Raw genomic sequence first — 22,164 nt, 5'->3', positions numbered from 1 at the left:
TTCTCAACAAACATGAAACCTTCTTGCATCAGACTCATCCTTACATGCTTGGGAGCTTGGAACATGCCAAACTTTACAAGAAACTGCCTGCACAATCTTAACAGGGTCTGCTAGTACTCTCACATTTTTAGAAATATAACCCAGTTTTCCTTCAACATCTTCCAGACCAATTAGACCAGGACACAAAGTGTGGTACTGGGTAAACCAACTAGAGACTAGAGACTAGAGAAAGTACTTCTTCACAACTGAAAGGCGAACGTTTCCCTTTTGGCACATCCTGAAATTCATAGATAGGACACTGCAAACGCCAAGAACCATCGGGGAAAATGACAGTCTTACCAGCTGGAAAGGTCCCGTTTCACTGCTGTACATATGATCCTTAGATGGGTAAACTACAAACGCTGATGAACCAGGGATGTCATTATTTTCTTCATGAAGAAATGGCGAGTAACGATCGGTCAAGGAAATCACTTTGCAAATAAAACCTGATGTTTTCAAATTCCCACACCACTCGTCGAGGTTGCCTTCGTTCTCTGCTCGATGAATCACCAGATTCCTTTTCAGTACTGAGTTTTCCCTGGATTTTCTGTCTTAAGAGGCTCTTTATTGAGAGAGGACGTCCTTCAGAAGTCAAAGACGAGCTTGAAGTAGAGGCCGGAACATTGCCATCGTTGGAAGGCGTACAAGATCCAGAATCGTCCCTCTTTTTCGCAAACTTTTCCTGCGTCTGATCTCCTGAAAAAACTGTTTTGCCAAAATGCTTCTTTTATACGTTGAAAGACGCTACCAGCAGCAGAACCAAAGATGAAATCAACTTCTGCACAAGCTTTTTGCTAACATACACCGACACGCTGGAACATAGCGCAGAGTGCACACAATGGTGTGTTTAGTATTCCTCAATTCAACTCTATTATTCATATAGTCGATACGAACGTTTAAACATGTAAAAGAACCAACAGGAAATGGACGAAAAACCTGTTTACCCTCAAAGACAAGACGCCTCTACAAGCCCAAATGTCTTCACGCGGACACAAACTTCCGTGGCCATTTCCCATCGCTCGTACATGAAGATCGCAAAACACCGCATTGTATCATGGGTAGTTTATTAGGAAAGGGAGGAATCGACGAGAGCAAAATAAAGGACTTGGAACGGTGGAGTTGCGCTACCACCTACTGGACAAAACTATTGCCTTCTGTCCACCATTTTTTTTTTTCAATGCTCAAATGCGGACGCAAAAGGTATTATGTAACAAATTTCGCAGGAAATACTCAATCCTAAAAAAAGCCCAAGGTGGAAATACTCTGTTGCCCCTGTATAGGGTAGATGGCGGGTCCGGGTCATAAGCTCCTGACGTACGACAGCTTGTTATTACGTTTCATTTATGGCTTGTGGTTGCCATCTGTAAGGTTGAAGGTCACATCAAGAAAGGTGACGATCTTCTTGTTTGCCTCAATTGTGATCTTAAGGCCCTCCGATTTGAACACTTGGTTGACTTCTTGCTTGGTTTTTTCAATTTCTTTCAGGGTGGCTTTGCAAATTGCGAGACCATCGTCACGGTATAGGCCAACTTCATTCTTAAATTTGGGTGCTGTCAAGGCTAGCATGTAGTTTCCAATCAACTCACACGTTTCTGCTCCATCATATGAGCCCATGGTGACATTGAGCATGTCGTTTGTGTTCTTCTTGATCCATGGAGAGTCTGGGTGGTAAAGGAGTGATTTTTTTGCGTAGATGATATGGCAGTCTTGTTGAGTGACAGTGATGAATCTGGAGGCATAATTTAATGCTTCCAGTAATAGATTTTGAGATATGGATGGGTAGAAGTTGCACACGTCAAAGGTAATAAATGCGTGTTTTTTACTTTGTTGGGATTGCTCTAAACCATTCTATGGTGTTTTAGTACTTTTTCATGGGTTCACTGTGGTTGCTTGTGTGATTTCTTTGTTTATTCAGTCGAGAATGTTTTTACGGATGGTGCCAATTTCCGATTTGCGTGGGTTAATGAGTCTGCACGTTGGGTTAATGAAATCTTGTTTGTGGTCTTTTAGTGTTTTGAATGAGTCTCTGGACGCTGAGGCTTCAATCTTTATGAAAAATCATAATCATCTGTAAAAAAGAGCTGTTTAGCCTGAGCAGGCGAGACGAGCTAGCGAGTTCATGCCCTCACAGAAAAAGATATGTACTGCAGAACTTTAGAGTAACGCAACTAAGACACGATGCATCTGTTACTTAGATACTCTCTTGAATGTAACGCATCTCCATAGTCACCACCCATATTTTACTGCCAGCCTGTTATTTGAATAGTCAGTGGTTAAAAATTGCCAGATGAGTGTGGTCCTATAACTTCAAACCATACAAAACAGTATTGTCGCAATAAACGATGAAAACTCCTGAAGCCTGAACTTCTGTGAAGAATTATAGAATGCTCTTCAATCAAACAAATTGAGCGCTATACTTGCACTATTTACAATATTAGCTATACTATCAATACCATCCATACAATGCTCGTACTACTAATAATTACCATGCGTACACTACTTACAATTCTAATACATCACACACACACCCACATAAACACCAAAAAAAAAGGAAATAACGCAAGACGTAATAAGTTCCATTGATCAAGTCAGAGGAGTTATTTTTCATGCCTGTTTTACAGCATTTTAATTCTGTATTAAATTATCATTTTATCAACGAAGTCTTGTTGGAGAATTGGTTTGTTGTGTAGTTTGTTGGGGTAAATATAGTATCTCATAAATAACATGGTATAATTGAATTCCCGTACTAGTACCTTTGCATGTAAGTCCGAGAGGATGCTGAACAGTCTTTCTTCGCTAGACGGATTGAATTTGATCTTGTTTTCTATATGGAACCAGTTGATAACCCATTGAATGAAAATCTTGACGAAATGACAATCTCTAAAAGTATGATCAATAGAGTCTTTTTCACCACAATATATACATTCATCAACTTCCTTGATTCCATAGCGGTAAAGTTCCTTTTTGGGGACTACAATTCGGTGGATTAATTTATATTGAAAGGGAGGTGAACATTTTTTCCCATTTATCTTCATCCAAGGGAAGATCTTTGCCCCATCTCTGTGGCCCAGAATGACCTGTTGTGTGGATTTTTGTGCATAATAACCTATAGAAGTCGCTAGTCTTGATTTTGTTCAGATATAGAGTTATCGATTCGTTTAATTGTAGACTAAGATTATTATCAGAATTTAACTCTTTATTAATCAGCTTCGTTGATTTTGCTTTGGCTAATAGGTGCTTTGGGATAGCGCTAATAACTTGATAGTATTGGAGAAAGTTAGTTTTACCGGAATACTTATTCGTAAATTCCTGGTAGGACATTGGTTGACCGGTATTGTCTAAGAGATCTTGTATTGACAGGATACCTTTTTTAAACCATTCCCTGATGAAAATGGTTTTACTGTCAACAAGTATTTCTTTGTTGTTGAATAGAATTATATTTTGTGCTTGATCAAAGCTGTAAAGAGGTTTTAACTCACTGAAGTATACTAGAATATTTCGGTAAAACAATGGAATAGATTTATGAATTTCGCATCGTAGTTACACCTCAGTAAAAGGTTAAAACCTCCGAATTTTCTTATGTAATAATCAGGAACTGTTTTCCAATTTTTGTTCCCTGGAGTCAGTAATCTTGGAATCCAGGCTAATTGTAGAGCCTTAAACATTATGTCGATGTCTACCATACGTATTCCGCCTCTTCCCAGATCCTGGTAGAGCCCAGTTCGTTTAATTTTATCCCTTTTGTTTTTCCATAAGAAACTAAAAAGGTTCGTTTTCACTGTGCTTGCGATATCTTCGGGAACATTAAGAATTGAAGCTGAATAAATTAATTGTGACAATCCTAAGGACTTAATTATAAGTACCTTCCCAAATAGTGTAAGGTCTCTTGATCTCCACATATCCAGTTTTGTTTTAAGTTTTCGTATTTTCAGATTAAAGTTCAGTTCATTGTTACCCTTCGTATCATAAGAGACATGAATTCCTAAGAGGCGAACCGGACTATGCAACCATTTTAGTTGTAAAGGATAACTTTTGTTTTTTTCCCATTTTCCCAACCAAATTGCTTTCAATTTCTTTATGTTTAACTTGAGACCCGCTAGCCTCCCAAAATCTCCCACCATTTTCAAAGCATTTTCAACGGCGATCAAATCTGCACAGAAAAGGTTTGCGTCGTCCGCGAATTGGCTCAATTTGATTTCGTGCCCGAATATTTTGATTCCTGTTATGCTTGGTTCTTGTCTGATTTTGCTAGGTAATATCTCCGTGGAAAGCACAAATAAGTACGGAGAAACACTCCATACTATCAGTTCACATTATAGCTCCATAATGTAGACGCTCTGAACAGCCCTTGAAATGATCCCCAAATTGACCCCGAAATGATCCCGACCCCAAAATGATTCCTTCTTTTCTTCTTGTCAACCCCGAAATGATCCCCAAGGAATTATGGAATGGTGATTAAACATGGGACTGTGGATTGCTCAATAATAAGGGGAAAGTAAAGGCATCTTGGCGTATGTAGTAAATAGATTTACGGCGCCGATATTAACAACTAAAAGAGAATAAAGTAAACTAAGAATAGGGAAAATTTTGCAATGCCTTCCTAGTATGCATTCGGTGAACACATTCAAAACGAATTCCTTCAACATCTTCCTCTGGGATGCTCATCTTCCCCACAAGTGTTTTACGAACTATTTCTTCCGTGTTAACATTTTCATCTTCCTTTTTCGTGTATATTGAAAAGCTTAAGGTGTTCTTTTCTAGTATACGCTTCTAATTTGATGTTCCGGCTCTTTAGTTTTAATAGTTCTTCCTCAAGGGAAGAAAGCTCTTTTGTGACCTTGTCGAGAGTAATGCTGGAGTAAACCGTTGTAGATTTCAAGTTTAAAATTTTAACATTTGTGGAATTTGCTGCTTCTTCCAGTTTCTTGTTATTTTCTTCCAGTTGATCCACTCGCTTTTTAACTTCCTCCATTTCTGGGAATACTGACAATACCTTATCTAACTTAGCATTCATCTATGCTAAATTAGAAGCCGCTTCACAGCAGTGGCCGCCATTTGGAATGATGTCTTCTTCTTTTTGTGATCCACTTTCTCTTAGATGCTTTTTAGATCTCCTTTTATCGTTACTTTGGCCTTGAATTCATTGGCTTGACATAATTGTAGAAATGGAGTGCTAAAGACTCAAAATACCATAGTGCGAGATATTTTAAAACCAAAGCAAGCTAAAACATGTCCACCTTCCTCCAAGGTCAGCCCCAGTTCCAACCGGCGACATCATGTTCCGCTTCTATCTCGTATTCAGAGATAAATTTGTTTCTAAATGGTCAAAGTGGTTGTAGGTTATCTCTGAATCTGCTTCAGAGGACGACATTATGAAGTGAGGTCAAACTGTAACTTTGGCTGAATGAAATTTCTCCAAAGAAGGCTTTTACACTGATTCTGATCAAATAATTACTCGGCTGCACTTTGCTTGGGTTCTCAAATTGACGTCACAGCTCCGGCTCATCCCAGATCCCGTTGCTCCGTGGTGGACGAAATAATCATTGCATTGAACAGTGCATAGAAAATCAAATCCAAAAATTTTTGCGAGGGAATAAACCAGACAAGAAGAGGAATTGTTTTAGCGAAAACAAATTTTAGGGGTTAGGTGCACTTTAAAGTTTTAAAAAGTAGTAGTTATAAACTTACTTTGTAGGGTTGTGTTGTTTTTTGAAAATGTGGATAAGATAAACACCACTTAATCAGAGCTGATCAAGATTGTTTAAAATGTATTATTAGCTGAAGTATTGTGGAAAATAGTACAAACATTGAACGATATTTCAACTTTTTTATAATTATTGAAGTGGTATGTGACCTCTCACGTGAAAATGTAAACTAACGGCTTTCCGTTAAACGGGTGAAATGCACGGTGGTTGAATGGGTAAGAAACGGCCCACGAAGCCCTTTGAAACGGATTTAACCAAACGACTGAGCGGCTGATAATTAATTCCAAACGGATTGGTATGATGGCTGAACAGGTAGCGAAAAATTTCAAACAGATGGTAATCACGTCTGAACAGCTAACAAAAATTTTCTAATGGTAGACCTGAACGGCACGAGAAAATTTCGAACAGATGGTCCTGAACAGCTGAATGGCTTGAGTAAAATTTCGAACGGATGATCATGCACAGGAGAAGGGATTGTCATGACCGGCTGGAAATGGAACTAACGGACAACCATTAACTGTAGAATAGCTCATGTTTTAGTAATAATTATTTATACATTGTCTCAAACTGATATGCTCATGACTGGCTGCGAACGGAACAGACCAAAGATTAATGTCTATTACTTTCGCTTCACAAACAGCTTGCAAAATGCTCACCTTTACAGTGAAAAAAGCCTTAATACCGCCAAATGCAAAGATTACTTGTCAACACTTCGCCCGACGGTCGTGTCTGTCTCGCGTTTGCCGAAAACATGCCACCCAGTCCGTTGTTTACTAAAATTAAAATACATACTCTTTTAATACTGCTTTTTATGTTTTTTTCCTTCTACTTCTGGCAGCTTTACTTGTTATCACAATGCTATCCCACACTGATCTTTTTGGACTTTCAAACAGTTTAAAGCAAAGAAACTGCAAGGATACATTGTTGTTGCTCATTCAAGCATCACTCTGAGCTGCTCTGCGAAAACTGGCCGAAATTTGCATAGAGTTCTAAACAGCCATGACAAGTAACGCAACATAATTACAACAGCCAATCCATATCAATCACTTGGACATGTGGATGCGTTGTCGTGACAACTACACTGTTAACTCGTGTGCCACTCGTATCCGCAATTATCAAACTTCAAGTTTGTTTTTTGGAAAATTTTTAATTGGCAACTAGTGTATTTTATTCCATAATTAGTAATTTTAACTATCTTAGACTAGAGGAGTGTTGTTTTTTTTGCCCTGTAAGTTATGTATTTTTACTGCACATGGGGTAGGAAATAACCACTTTGCCAATTTTGTTGAATTTTGGAAAACCTCTGGAAACGGCAGGTGCATAACATGTTAAGGACCAAACCTGAACAATGACACCCTATTCAAGGGCAAAACAAGAAGTAGGAATTTAATGTCATGAACGGCTTTATTTTGTTCCTGTTACATCGGAAGTTCTATCTCGTCACCAGTCAGGAACGAAGGAGTCACATGAGAGAGCAGGCGCATGCGATCAGTCAGTTGCAAACGTATCTTTCAGTCGGTCGGACGTACAATTCTTCGCTCCACGAATAAAATACATATCTATCCAAAGAACAACATCAGCAGTAGGCTGCCGACAGGGGAGCGAGTAAACGGAACTGGCCTATCCTTCAGTGGTAAGATTTCCCTTTGTGTTTCCCTGTTTTCTTTCAGCATTCACTGAGGTTCCCGCCAAAACTAATGGCGGCAAACGCAACAAACGCCAATAGCGAAGGTCCACCAGACAATGCAACTACAAATATAAATAGCCCACCGGGCACCTCAGGCACGACCACAGTCGCGACAAATGATGAGCTTCAAACCATGCTCACTAGAGAGCATGCGCATGCGATTAGTCAGTCTTAAACACGCGTGACTGCAGGACAAAGGAACAAAGGAGAGCCAGGGCAAGGGCGGGCGAACACGCCTACTGGAGGGCATGTAACTCCTTCGTTCCTGACTGGTGACGAGATAGAATTCCAATCAAACTTCACCTTACAGGTAAGTTTCGTTTAATTATTAAATTCTATCTCGTCCCCAGTCCTAGTCACTCCGTTTCACATGAGACTTCAAAGCCCTGCAGTCGCAAGTAGTGAGCGGAGTATAACCCACACGTGTTATGGTGGTCAAAGTTTAATGTAAACAACGATAGAAGTCCTTATGTACACACAAAGGATACACTATACAACCTGAATCTCGTTGTGGCTATATGATTCTAGGATAGCATGTCCATAATTGTCACTCAGAGGTAGCTTGTTATAAAATTTTGCAAAGGTAGAGGCATTAGTCCAGCCAGCGGCTTTGAGTACCTGTGCTAGGCTAAGACCAGCCTTGTTAACAGAGTATGACGTTGAAGCAGCTCGTGTGCTGTGTGTCACGAAGGAAGTTACATTTATGCCAGCGTTAGCGAGGGTTGACTTGACCCACCTCGCGACAGTGTCTTTGCTGACAGCCCTAGGAGGTTTTCGAAAACTGATTCAGAGTTTCGATTCAGCCTTATCTCGAAGTGGTTCTGTTATGGATATATATTGTCTTATTGTCTCAACAACACAAAGGCTTTTGTCCTGATACGCTACAAGTTCAATAGGTTCTTGGTGTTGCCCCGGTTTGGTATGCTTCAGTTTCTCTCCTATAGCAAACACGTACCTGTCAGGTAATGTCTGCATTAGGCTTAGGTCTAATTTGTGGGGCGTTTGGCATCACTGTCCTGTGAGAATTGCGAGTAGGGTTGCCAGTTTCAAGGAAAGCTGTTTTAGGTCCAGAGAAGTGACTGGAGCTAGAGTCTTCAGGTGAGACAGCACCTTCTCAACATCCCAAACCTGAGTGTACTTGGGGAGTGCTGGCTTAAGTTGAAATACACCTTTGATGAATCGACAGACAAGTGGATGTTCTCTGAAGCTGACGTTGTCGTTAATTCCCATCACTGTTGATAACGCTGATCGCGCTGTGTTGATGGCGCTATACCCGAGGCCTGAGTTGAATAAGGAAGTAAAGAATTCTATGCCATCTTGGATGGTAGCTTCTGAGGGGGAAATTTTGTTTTTCCCACAGAAGAGCTCCCATTTTCCAAGGAAGGTTTTGTACTGCTTAAGTGTCCCTTGCCGCCAAGATGCCATGATGACGTCCTGTGCTGCCGTGGATACTCCGGTGTTGTTTAACTGTTTCCGGATAAGTGGCACACTAGTAAGCGTAGTCGAGCATGGAGGGGATGCCGCAGTCTGGTAAGTCTCGTTTAATTATTAAATTAAAGTGCCTTTCACCCTTACACAGTTTTAATGAAGCTCAAAAATTTATGCATGTCTAAGACGCTTTGCGAAGAAATAAATCGTATTCCATGTTTCGTTTTGTTTTTATCAGACGACAAAATCGCCCAAAATAGGCCGTTTTCCGCCATATTGAATGCAAAAAGGAGCAGTTGAGAGACTGGGTTCTAACAGGCTTGTGACATCGACCCAGTATCTCAGCCACAGCATTTGCTCATTTGTCACTACATTCTCTGTACTGAATTTGGAATGTGCCAGGAAGGTATGTGGTAGGTGAATATGCTGCCTTCTCAGTTATATGGAAGGGTATAGTTCTGCACGTTATACTGTTCGATAATGATGAAGCAAGGAAATGCATAAAGAAATAGAACGATTTCATAAAACAAAAGCGGGCTAACCCGGAAAATCGTCAATATGCTCCAAGCACTTCAAGAACGACGACTTCATGCGTCGATTCTGATTTATTGATGAAGTGAGTAACAAGCCAATCCTCTCAAGACTGAAACAAGATGATATCAGTACTAAATGTGACGCCAACTGCCCATGCTAAAGCGGTGACCACAAGTCCAGGTGTACACCTCTTGTTCGCCGCCGGAAATGCTTAGCAAGCTTGTCCTTTGTAATTGCATTCCTGTTGAGACAGAGATAGAATGGAAGCAAACAATTATTACCTCCCCTTCCTATGCTTCTCTGTTCAAATAGAGTTGGGATTTCTATTATAAAATTGAACGTGTGCCTGAGACTAAAACTGCCATTAAGAGTTTACATTGAAGACGAAACAGAAATAAATGTAAGAAAATGCACATCAGCCTGCAAAGTATAAGAAAGTGTGATTAATGCTGTAAAACGTGTTGTGAAATTAACGCAAACACTCTCTTTCTAAATTATTAAATTCTGACAGCTAAACGTACCTGACAGCAGAGTCCGAAGGATCTTTAACGCCACTCTGAATTAGTTCCCCTCGTTTCGCCTTACACAGAAGAGAGTAGTCGCTCTCGTCCCACTCAAAAATGGCAGCTGACAACCTTGCCATAAACACTCCGTACAAAGGATGGGATTCGGAGGTGACAGCCACAGCCAATCTTTGCATGTAGAGCCAAATATCTACTAGGTGCACCTCCAGGTTTGGCCATTTTCCAAACAGATCCTTGTACTTCGAGGATCCGTCTGAAGAACAGCAGTCACGATCGGTGTAAAGAATTGTGGGTGGAGCCTGCCCAGCCCTTTTGACCTCGACATGAGCCCATCGGCCATTTTTTTGAGAGAAACAGCTGATTCTGATGACGTCAACATGGAATGCACTATCTCTCCTTTTTCGTTTCCAACATTTGTCGCCCATGATGCCGTGCTTGCTGCTAGACCTTGGAGCTTTTTGGTCACCTTCTTAGTGGAATAGATTTTCAAAATCGTTCTGTATAGTGAGGTTGCTGCTGCCTTCAACTGGTTTATTCTGCTGTACACATCTCTTATGTAGGTAGCCAGGAACCACGCTGCAGTGGGCAATCGCTTGAATGCTGGTGGCCTCTCGTAAACAGGCAACGGTTGCATCAGGGCAAGCACACCTTTAAGATGATGGTCGCAGTCAATCGTGTAACTGAGCACTTAACGTAACCATTCGTGGCTGTGAAGTTTTTGAATGTTGTTTCTCAAGGCTGAGGAGCTGTTGCCAGTTGTTCTGGATCGCATAAGTGATACAACAGACTCACTCTCGCCTCCCCAACCATTACACCAAGCTCAGGATCGAGGCAGTCCAGAGCCCAGTCGATAGTAGCGTTGAAGAGGTGGACAGAGAGAGGATCGCCCTGTCTCACCCCCCGCGACACCCTGATAGGCTCACTGCGGTCAGGGCCAATGCGTAGGCATGTCCAGGCATCCCCGTAGAGCTTGCCCAGATAGCCCAACAAAGGGGGTGGTCACACCACGTTCCAATGTTAGGAGTGTAGATCCACTCACGGTACGATGAAATTTCAATCTACAGCGATAAGGAATATCGTCAGTTAAAACAAACGGAATATACAATAATTTAGCATAACTGCTTAATAGCTTTTACCTGGAAGTGTCGGCTCTATCTAGCTGCTGCCGGATAGAGTGGACCAGCATATCTTGAATTGATTGAGTGGTAGCGTTGTTGGAAAATCAGGGTGTCCAGTTCCTATTTTTTCCTATTTGTTCCTATTTTTTGAGCACATTCCTATTTTCTCCTATCTTTTAAATGAAACCTCCTATTTTTCCTATTTTTTAGCTGGTGAAGCCAATGTGTGTTACAAAATTGAAAATGAAATTGTAGTTATGTGTTTCAGACGAAGATCAGGATAAAGCAAGTACTAAAATATCATTACTTCACTTGACTATGTTCAACTGAACATAATGATGATATTCTGAATAAACCTATCGAAAAAGCATTTCGTTATCCATAAGTGTAGTTATTTTGAAATCTTGCAAGCTTATGGGTAGATTCCTAAAGAAAGAAGCCTATGAGAAGAAGTTTGGAAGTGACCTTGTAAGTATTGACTATAGTGCAAACAATCAGCTACCTGATTCGGATATTTCAATTAGAGATGCAACTAAGAAAGCCTTAGCCCAACTCAAGCCAGAACACCGAAAGTCTGTACTTGTTGGCATCCGTGCATTTTATAGCACATCAGTCGCATATTTACAGTCTCATCTCCCTCTTCAGTACACTCTCTTGAAATCATTAGGATGTCTGAATCCTCTGAAGAGAGAAACTGCAAGCAGTGTGAAGGGCAATTGAAACAGTGGCAAAAAAATTGCAGCCTCAGTTGGATGTCTGCAATGGTTAAGATGAGTGGCGTGTTTATTCTGTTTATCAAGAAGTTGAGCAGTTAGAAAAAGGGCAACAAGTTGACCATTTCTGGCGAGCTGTATTCAGTCTTAAAGTCTCTTGATGGGACTGGGCTACGATTTTCAGCTCCTCCAAAAGTTGTCAAATCAGGGCTTTTTCTTGCACAATCAAATGTTGAGTCAGAAAGAAGTCTTTCAGTGAATGCCCGCGTTGTGACACAGGAATGGACACTTCTTGGAGAAAGGACCGTTGTTGGCCTTACACTGTGAAAGATGCTGTCAAATTTCACGATCCTGAGAACTGCAGACCAGAGAAAATTCCCCTGACAGGTGGCCTTGTAACTTTGGAGATCTGCACATATGCATTATAGAAAGCGGCTCGATGAACAGGAAGCTGAGAAGAAGAAAAGGGATGCTGAAGATAAATTGAAAGCTGAAGAGGTGGAAAGAAAGAAGAGAGAGCAAGAGAAGCTAAGGGAAGAGACCTGATCGTTGAAAGAAAAGGGAGAGAGCCTAGACAGAAAGGGGCAGGAGGTAATGGAAGAAATGCAAACAGCTGATGAGCTGTTGTCAGAATGCACAGTTAAGTTACAGACTGCCCTATCTTCAGCTTCAAAGGTTGATTCACAAAGTGCGAAAGTTGCATGTCTCATGATAGAAACAGCAAAATCAAATCAGGCACAGGCAAAGAGGAAGCTTGAAGCAGTGAGGGAAAAGCAAAAGGTGTTTACACACACAAGCAGAAATTGCTGAAAAAGGCACTACCAACTGGTGTTTCTGCTTCACTATCAAAGAAAAGAAAGTCAAATTAAAGGATGAACAGTCGTTTTATAGCAGAAGGTGTTGACTGAGGATTTTGTTGTGTTTGCTATTTGTAACATCATTGTAAACAAAATGATTTGTTGATATTGTTAAGAGATGTAAAGAAGAATAACTTTTAAAACCAAGATACTCACTTTGTTGTATTAATGTTGATCATTGTTATGGAAAGTGGTGGAAGTGGTGGATTGGGATAGCTGATGGGGTGCAGGGAGGCTATCTTTGTCCATCAAAGTACTATTGATTCTCCTTTTTTTTCCTATTTTTTAAATCAAAGTTTCCTATTATTCCTATTTTTTCAATCCTGAGTTTCCTACTTTCCTATTTTTCTGAACAACCATGCTGCTGGACACCCTGGAAAATTCCAACTCTTGTACGCTCCCACTGCTTTTGAGGGCCCTGTAAATGTTCTGGCGAGGAGCTCTCAATTGGTTGCAAAACCTCAATAGAACGAATATACTTTTCATGTTTCTTGTTCGCCTTGTCGTTTCACCATTGGTCTCAGACATCGTGTCTTCATCTGTTGATTCTTTCCTGTACCTTTGTTCATGGCCGCCTTTAATTTCAAAGTACAAAACTTAAACTACTATCTGACTAACAGTGAGGTAATAATAACGTGAGGGCCAGAAAAAAGGCAAGCTAGAAAATTAGGTGCAACAATTACACGGAAGGAAGACGGGGATGGTGGTGGGTTGATTGCTTGATTTTCCTGAAATCTGACGTTTAGCATGGTCTGACTCTGTGAGGTCAGCTGCTTGACCCTTTAAGTGCTTCACGAGGACTACGAGTTCCTGTGAGACAAAAAACCGAGATGTTTCTAAGATCGCCGCAATTGCCATGGCGGTCTCTATTTACTCTGGAGGCTCTACTGAATCCCAGGCAACGAATTGCAAATAGAATCATCCAAGCAGGCATAACTGAAAACTCAAGTCCAATTACATCATCCATGCACCTCGCATCGTTGTCATGCTCTCTACACAAAAGGGCAAGTGCCCTTTGTCAATAGATCTCAGAACAAACCACAGATCTTTTCCTTTGAAGGTCACGAAAGATATAAGAACAGTGGTGAATGACGCGATGCCCAGAGTATACTAAGTATGTTGTGATTTACCCTAGGTCCTTGAATGAATATTTTAGAGGGCCGATAAGAACTACACCTTACACAAGATAACGCACCCAAATAGACACGTCATCTAGGGTCACAACAGGGCAACACTTAATAAAGAGGCATTGAATCAGGCATTGAATCGCCCCGAGGGGTCGAATTCTCGCCAGGTATTATGTGGGTTGCATGCTCATAGCAAAGGCACTTGGTGATCTCGCCAGTTTGCTGTGTTGGTCGCACCACATAAGGGGAGCCTGTTATCCCGCCAGTTTACTGTGTTGGTCGCACAATAACAGCAGCGTGTTGATCTTGCCAGTTTTCTGTGCCGGTCGTACAATAATAAGAGTGCATGGATATCGCCAGTTTTCTGTTGGTTTTACCATAAAAAGAGAGCATTGGTCTCGTCAGTTTTCTGTGTTGGTCGCACAGTAACAAGAGCATGTTGATCTTACGAGTTTTCTGTGTTGGTCGTGAGAACAAGTGTGCGTTGACCTTGCCAGTTTTCTGTGTTGGTCATGCTAAACGTGAAGGCTTCAATCGATATCTTGCCCATTTTCTCTGTAGGTTGCACGCAACGGGGGTGCTTTGTGAGCTCGCCAGTTTTCTGTTTCGGTCACACACACCCACACACATGCGCTTGTCATACTGACTATGATGAAAGGGCCATACAGCATCCCATATAAGAACAAATCACTGCACATATATTTCATTTCTTCCTGTTTGATTTGCTGTATGTAACATGTGTAATGGTCCATAAAGCTGTGTAATTTGAGGCCCAGTGACCTCCTTGTGTACCTCTAAGACAATGCTCCTTAAAAGCTCCATCTTTGCAATATCCAATTTTGGGTTTGCAGCAGTTTTGGAGTTTGCAGCCTTGCCAGAAACTGAATGAGAAATGATTTCCTCTACTGTAAACAGCTTCCGCAACAGAATATTTACAGTATTAAAAACAGAGGTGGCGTTGAGACTAATTCTCTACACTCCTTTTCTACTGAAGACGATTCCAGCTGTGGCAGAGCTGCCAAATTAACATTGCCAGAAGTTCGTTTCAGTTTTTTAACTTGTTTTTTCAAAGTTTGGATTTCTTCTGCCATGTCACTCATGGCTTCCTTTAGTGAGAATAATTCTTTGGAACAGTAATTGCAACATTCCTGTAAAAAAATGTGAATTTAAGGTTACGTCAGTGTAAAAGGGCGCTCATTTAACATTAGCTTGGCATATAGTAGAACCCTGGTAACTCAAACTCGGTAATTTGAACTCCCCTGCTAACTCTAACTGAATCTCGATTCCCTTGAATTTGACCCAACTTTTTAGTCACTAAATTTTGTTTCCCTTGATCAAAATTTACCCCAATAACTCGAATTTTGTAGTTTTTATAAATCGCCATGGATGCCCATTGAACTGTCCCATTATAGACTCAAATGAGACATCACCTTATACTTCCTACTTGAAGAAGGGCTAAGAATCCCTACACATAAAAAATAAGACAACTTGAAATAAGTGGTACAGTCATGCAAGAAGTGAAATGTAAAGTATAATTTATTAAGTGTTCATAACAAGAAAAACTAGTTCACAAGGAGAAGTGTTACAAAATCAATATGTTTCCTGTCTTACATTTTCCTAAAGTCTCAGATGTGTTAACATCATCATCACTGCTCCTGTCAGATGAGATAACATGCTTCACTTTGTTTTCCTTTTGACTTTCATCCTCTAGGAAGAATATAGTGATTTGATCATTACTTCTTTTCACTAGAACCCAATTGTTGTCTTCTTAGTTATCTGTGTTACTCATACATTGTAATTTAAATATCCACAAGTGACATCAAGTAACACGATTAACTTCTTCCTGGTACTACCAAGAAAATGCAAATGCAGACTGTCCTCTAGATCTGCAGGACTATTAAATTGAACAATAAATGTTGTTTACTGATTTGCTACAAATGCAATTTCTCCAATTTAACATGTGCGGATTATTTATGTGACTATATGTAATAGCACCTTTCTTGTTTAATGGCCTAAAAGGAAAAACCTACAATGTTTGATTTTTTAATATTTGACTGTCTAATTGTCTAAATGTTAACATCAGCTTTAAACGTAGGATTTAGAACCTACCAACTGCTGCTTTGGATGTGGCACTATCAGTCCTGTTATTACTCTTTTCTTTTTCTGCAGTGCGCTGTCTTTCCAAAATTTTCTTTGTCAAAACCTGTAACAAACGTTTATCATGAAAAAGTAGATATGAAACATAACTGTGTTCTCACTGCATTTCATTCCAAAACATGAGTGATATCAGCGATGTGTTGTCTGACTTTAATTCAATCCCTTTCTGAAGCAGCGAAAGAGAAAGTGAGGGAGCTTGACTTTGCATGTCAAACTCGCTGTTCTCTAGCAAATAGTTTATCTCTTGAAAAAGAGCATTATCCCTCACATTTTTGAAGTCGTCCTTTAGTTCTATAAGAACTCCAACACTATGTACTACTTTTGTAAGGACTGGTTGCAAGGATGCCTTCAACTAAAGGCTTTCCTGTAATGTCTGGAATTGGCTAATCTGCTGAAAAAAGATGACTGCAATTCTTGATACGCAAAAAATTCCAATTAAAAAAAATGTATAGTTCCACACTCTCTTATTTATTCTAGGCAAAACTGAGCTGGAGGACCTTTACCTTAGATTTTCATAAAACCACATGCATGAAGTCAAATGTAATGCTTATATGAGAATTAAAATGTACTGTTACACATACTGAACTTCCATGAGTTAAGGTTAATGTAAAGCAGAACACTAACTGTAAAAACTTTTGATCAAGTGCACATAATTCAACTTTCAGAAGTGAGATAAATATAACCAAACGGCGATGCAAACGACAAACTCCAGTTTAATATTCTTGCTCAACTTTCAGTTGATAAAATCGAGGAACAGGTACAACACCAATTTCATCATGCTTCAGTTACTTCTGGTAGCACTGTTGGATGAAAGAATACTTGCGAATAAAATTTTCTTTGTGACGCATCAACCACATCAGCAAATACTTGCGCGGCGTCCAGTGTTTTCAACTTCCATTGACGAATGAAATCCATTTTCCTCTCCTTCTCATGGCTTCCGATCTTGTATCACCGTAGAAGGGAATTTGGTGAATGGAAATCCGCTTTTTCCCATGGTTTTTGTTGCTAGAGCTGTACACAATACACAGCAGATAAAACTAATCCTAACCCACTTATATCGGCAATTTTGTCGTTGTTGTCACAAAAAACTTCATTGAACATTCGGTGTCTTTTCCACGTTCAGTCAGAAAATTCAAAAAAATTTTTGCACCATGAAATTTGATGACATTGACAAAAATCGTTCAGGTAGTAATACATATTTGCTTCATATCCAAAAAAAATGATTTGCCCAAATTTTATTCCATATTTTGAAGGTTATGATATGAATCTTCAATTTTATTGTTGTTGATATGTAGATGTTTTATAGTTAGGTTGTTGGCCATTAGAGATATTTGAGTCGTTTGATTTCGAAAGCTTTGAAGGATGGATTCATTTCTGATGGTGAGTTTGACTCGATTTTGCGAGAGACTGAAAATATTTTTCGATGAAAGAGCGCCTTCGAAACAAACAAAGGAAGGATTCGGCAGTCAAAAGCAAACCGACGAAGCCAGTTGATGTTGATGCCTTGAAAGAGGAAATTAAAAAAAAATATCAAAGAAAACTCGGACCCCTTCTCGACGTAACGAGTTAAGAGTTGAATTTCAAAAGCGAGCGGGTGTTGTTTTCAGTGAGTAATTTACATATCCAAAAAAGATATGTAAATTTTAGTTTTGTGAAAAATAAACATTACAAGCGTGTCAAATAAAAATCATTTTATTTAGTTTCTGAAGCATTGTTTTCTTGGCAACGGCAGACATTTATGGCCGCTGTTTCTAAGGCATTGTTTTCTGGGCAACGGCGGACATTTATGGCCGCTGTTTCTAAGGCATTGTTTTCTTGGCAACGATAAAAAAAGTTTCAAGTTGTTTGTGACTAAAAGGTTTGAAACTCAGGAATTTCAAGAACTTTGAGAATATTTGAGAGTTTGTTGCACACCTCTGTTGTTGTTAAATCAAGTTTTTTCAAGCGTGGAAAGGGTTGTAAATCCTTTGCCAAAGCTCTAAGTCTTCTTGCATGACGAACAGAAATGTCTGTGTTATTTGTAATCCACTTGTCAAAAGTTCCAGTCACACGCTTGATAATTTTTTACCTGTGATAAATTTGTGATCCACTTTCCAAGAGTAGACCAAGATTGATGTCTGCAACAAGAGCTTGACTTTTTTTATGTTTACCAAAGAGTATGTGTTTTTCTATTTGAAGAGAAATTTCTTCCCAGCTTTGGTTAACAGAAGAGTTAAAAGCGGTCTCTGCTTCTTGAAGTTGCTGATTTATGATTCTTGATTTCAAAAATTCATGCATTTCTTCCGCACTTTGATGGTGTCTCCGACTTCTGTGCCCAAACAAGTTTCCAAGACTCGCTTTAGGTTTACTTGGTTTGTTTTCTTTGAATTAAACACTTGCCTCGATTTCATCTTCTTTTTGTCCTTTATCAAGACAGGTTTCGAGAAATGTTTTCATTTTATCGTGGTAGTTAATATATTCCTTCAGTATTGCTTCTTGTTCTTCTGAGATAGTTAAATTTGTCGCAACGCCAAGCAATTCACCAGTACCACAAGTGTCATCCCAACACATTTCCTCATCATCAGTCATTTTAAAATTGATGTGAAACTGTGTTTATTGCTGTTTTTATAGAATAAAAAGGGAGTTTTCGTTTCTAAGGATGACCAATGAAGTGGTTTTAACATGATGTAATCGGACAAAACCCTTGATACTATTTTTCGTCGGTTAGCACCAGAAGTTTTTAGTTTTGACTTCCTCAAAAGCCCTGAGGCAATATTTGAATTGACCACAAGAAAGGAAGTTTTCAGAGGTTGCCTCTGAAAATGTTGTGAAACACGTTTCCTAAAAATCTTTTTAAAAAAATTTAAAAATATTTATTTAAAATGGAAAACGATTTTCTCGATTTGAAACTGAAAGTAAGAGGAAAAGGCATCTTTGATTTGTTTCTCGCCAAAGAGACAACGAATGATTTTATTGAATTAATCAAACAAAGCGATGAAATCATTGTGCAACCTACTCATTCTTCGCTTGTTGAAATTGCAAAAAAGAAGCATATAAAAAACAAAGTAATTTTAACGAAGAATGAGTTGAAACAAGCGCTTGCAGAGACTGTCTCTGAAAATACGGCTTGCGAGCCAGGAAGTCCCTTTGAATTTTTTTCTCATTAACCGGACGCGTAATGTGAGGGAAAGTTCCTTTGAATTTTTTTCTCGTTAACAACCGGACGCGTGAGCCAAGTGAAAAAGTCCCTTTGAATTTTTTTTCTCATTAATATAAACCGATTTTTTATATATTTTTTTGAAAATGTTTTTGGATTGAGCTTGAGGATTTTTATGCTTGTTTTAGAGTGAGTTCTTTGACGATTTTTTTGTCCTTGTTTGAGGATCATTTTTTTTGTTGGGGTTTTTGGGGGATTTTTTTTTAATGCTTGTTTGAGGATGATTTTTTTGTTGGGGTTTAGGGAGATTTTTTTTTTTGTGCGGAGTTTGGGGGAATTTTTTGTGACCTCGGGAGATTTTTTGGATTCGTAAGAATTTTTCGGGGAAAATCCCCAAGGTCACAAAAAATCTCACGAATGATCCAGAACTCTCATGAAACCGATTCTCCCTAGTTTTTAACGATAAAAATGAAAATGGGCCAAAATCCCCAAAAATTAACTACTACATCACTTATTACATCACAGGCCAGACTAGACCCATTCTCCCCAATTTCCGGCCGTGAACCAAAGGGCGGGAATTTGACAAACTTTGGAAATTCATAGAAAATCGACCAAAAATCCCCTCACCAAAGTGATCAGAATCAAAAATAGTTTAACTTCAATGAAATTGACAGATGAATTCCTGCCTTCAGCAAGAGGCTCCCGACACGGAAGGATGTTCCCACAGGAGAGCAGACAATTACGTCAGGGCTAGATAGTGTTTCATCTGGTGAGGATAACCTTAGGACACAACAGGACATGGAGGTGTGCACAAATCTCTTTGTTTTTAACTTGTTTAGTGTTGCCACTTGGCCTGCAGCACCTTTTGTTGGTTCAAGACCAATCCCCTCAACTTCCTTTTGTACACGACAATAGCCTGGTGGGTTTGATGGTCCCCTACAGGCTCCACAGAATACTGCATAGCTTTGCTCTGAGATTTGGACAATATAACTAAAATTGCTTGGGGGTGGGGGGGCAATTTCCTATCAGCATACTTGGAGTGGCATTGTCATACTTGTATGCTAAGATGTCTTCTTCATTTTTATTCTTGCTTGATGAAGGATCAGTGAAACACTTAATTGTATCGGTGTGATCGCATGTGGAGAGCACAGTATTGGCCACTTGTGCTGCCTTCTTCTCCATGCACTTCTAGCTATGACACAAAACTGTCCCCCATTTAAACCACAAATACACGGTTGTGCAATGGCTCAACATAACAGAGAACATCTTTAACTGGGTACCAGAGTTCACTATAAACACACCCTTTGGAGAGTCAGTGTGGAATTTCTGTTTCTTAGGCTTTTGTACATATGTTTCACCTATTTCATACCCACACTGCTAGCAGTGCTTTGGTTTCCAAGCATTAGAGTCACTACAAGTACCATTTAAGCATTGGCTTGTACCTCTTGAAATCCACATTAAGACTTATTTGACTTCTACAATAGACACATAAAACAAAACCTCACAAGATTGTACCCAGCACGGAGACAAGTTGGGCTCTGGAGTTCTTCACGTAGGCTCTACAATTTCCGGTAGAAGACCCAACTCAAACCTACAATTGGTCAGACATATACCATTTTTGAGTCTAACATTGACGTAGGGGAGGATAAAGGGTTACTCGTTAACAAGAACCTTGTACATTTACTAGGATATGAAAAGGCTAAAATGTTCAAACATGACTGTACCAGAACAAGTATCCACAGTATTGAAAAAGATAGAAATCAGACGGATTCTCCCTCTAAAACTGCCACCATCCCCTTTTCACATTGAGACAGATTGTGCAGTTCCAAAAATATCCATACCCCCCCTCCCAGGAAAACCAGTTAAGCTTCATACTTTGCTTCTAAAATGTTGGATTTTAAGACTCCCCCCCTCCCGCCAAGGACTTTTACCATGAGGTGGGTATGGATTTTTTCTGCATATGCACTATATCCATCTAGAAAGAATACCAGGCTCTATGTCCCATGTGAAAACGGTCATTCTTGTTTCTAGGGTACAATTATCTGCTGGTGAGCAATGAGAAAGAGCGAGAGTTCTGGGGATGTGACTTATTGATTTGAAATCTGGACCCTAATATTCAGCCGTTCAAATGGCCACATTATCTAATAGATCCCTTTACAGTTCAAAGTCGATTGTGGGAGATCAGGACAAGGGAAAACATTATGGCCACCATGGTTGACAGGTACTTTCAACACAAGGGTCATTTTGGATAATTAAGTGTTGTTTTGAACGTATTGTTTTTGTTTCAAGCAAATAAAAGTTGTTAGCGTACCTTTGGATTGCTACTGAAAAGTTGACAATCAAGGAAACGTCAAAAGAACAAGAAATCACGGGTGACTTGAGGATGCCGCCATATTGTTGCTGCATAAGCGGTTGTGACAATGACTCAAGGTATCCTGAAAAGCAGGAGAAATTTGGACATGTAGACGTGTTTCCCCAAGACCCTGATAAACGAGTGCAGTGTGTAAAAAATGTTTCAAAAGGACTGAACAGATTCGAAGTCATTGACCACAAAACAGTTGATACTTACCATTTCAAGTATGAAAGTCCCATGTTTGCTTCACCAGCTCCAACATTCTGACCATTAGCCACAATAAGAAAACTTCACCTCAGAAAAGCAAGCTTCCAATGCGTCAGCAAAATCCGGGAAGAATTAAAGTAATTACACCATCTCACCAAAATGCAGGTGTACAGTGCTGTCTAATTTTACACCAGAATGTAATCAACTGCGGCATGCAAGTTGGTTTTGAACATTTGCAAGGTAAAACAAAAAACCCATTCCAGTTCTTACATATATTTTAGCGCAATTCTTTATTTCTTAACATCATAAGTTATAGAGGAATTTATCTCTAGGCATAGGCAAAACAATGTGATCACGATTTTGAATTAAAATTGTAATTTTTGTTATTTTGTGTTTCTTCCTACCATCCTTTACTGGAGTCTCTAAATCTAAAGGGCCGCCCACAGGGCTGGAGTCAAGGCATTCACATATATTGACCGAATTACCACAAACTTGCATCTATAATGGCAGTCAATAAGTCTATGCCCATCCGACAAATCACATACCATACACAACTTCTGTCGCCCAGAGATAGCTGGG

General features: G+C 39.7%; 1 protein-coding gene, 1 long non-coding RNA gene and 2 pseudogenes across 6 annotated transcripts in view; 2 read left to right on the top strand and 2 right to left on the bottom strand.

Moving 5' to 3' along the window:
* LOC146489457 (uncharacterized) overlaps nt 1–1,668 on the bottom strand; it is a 4,454-nt pseudogene extending 2,786 nt beyond the window's left edge.
* The window catches only part of LOC146489446 (uncharacterized), a 125,243-nt gene that overhangs the window by 52,323 nt on the left and 50,756 nt on the right, over nt 1–22,164 (top strand). Inside the window, exons 4-5 of one of the 5 annotated variants that reach the window (XR_014864568.1) lie at nt 19,718–19,829; nt 21,057–21,971. This is a non-coding gene — a long non-coding RNA (uncharacterized LOC146489446). Of the gene's footprint in view, nt 1–19,699; nt 21,030–21,056; nt 21,972–22,164 lie in introns of those variants that run through there. The other 4 variants (XR_014864569.1, XR_014864567.1, XR_014864570.1 and 1 more) reach the window with 4 other exon arrangements.
* Nucleotides 11,390–13,076, top strand: LOC146489456 (uncharacterized; annotated as a pseudogene).
* On the bottom strand, nt 13,750–18,457 carry LOC146489455 (uncharacterized). Its single transcript, XM_085110093.1, has 5 exons — nt 18,269–18,457; nt 15,842–15,935; nt 15,344–15,439; nt 15,163–15,197; nt 13,750–14,880 (listed from the first exon to the last, which is right to left on the bottom strand). Exons 1-5 carry the CDS (start codon nt 18,455–18,457, stop codon nt 14,665–14,667), a joined length of 630 nt encoding a protein of 209 aa, XP_084966219.1. The 3' UTR covers nt 13,750–14,664.

Source organism: Pavona decussata, unplaced genomic scaffold, assembly GCF_977016875.1.
Source record: "Pavona decussata unplaced genomic scaffold, jaPavDecu1.1 SCAFFOLD_6, whole genome shotgun sequence".
NCBI lineage: Eukaryota > Metazoa > Cnidaria > Anthozoa > Scleractinia > Agariciidae > Pavona > Pavona decussata.
The sequence above is the reverse complement of the archived record's forward strand: the minus strand, read 5'-3'. Positions and strand labels throughout refer to the sequence as shown.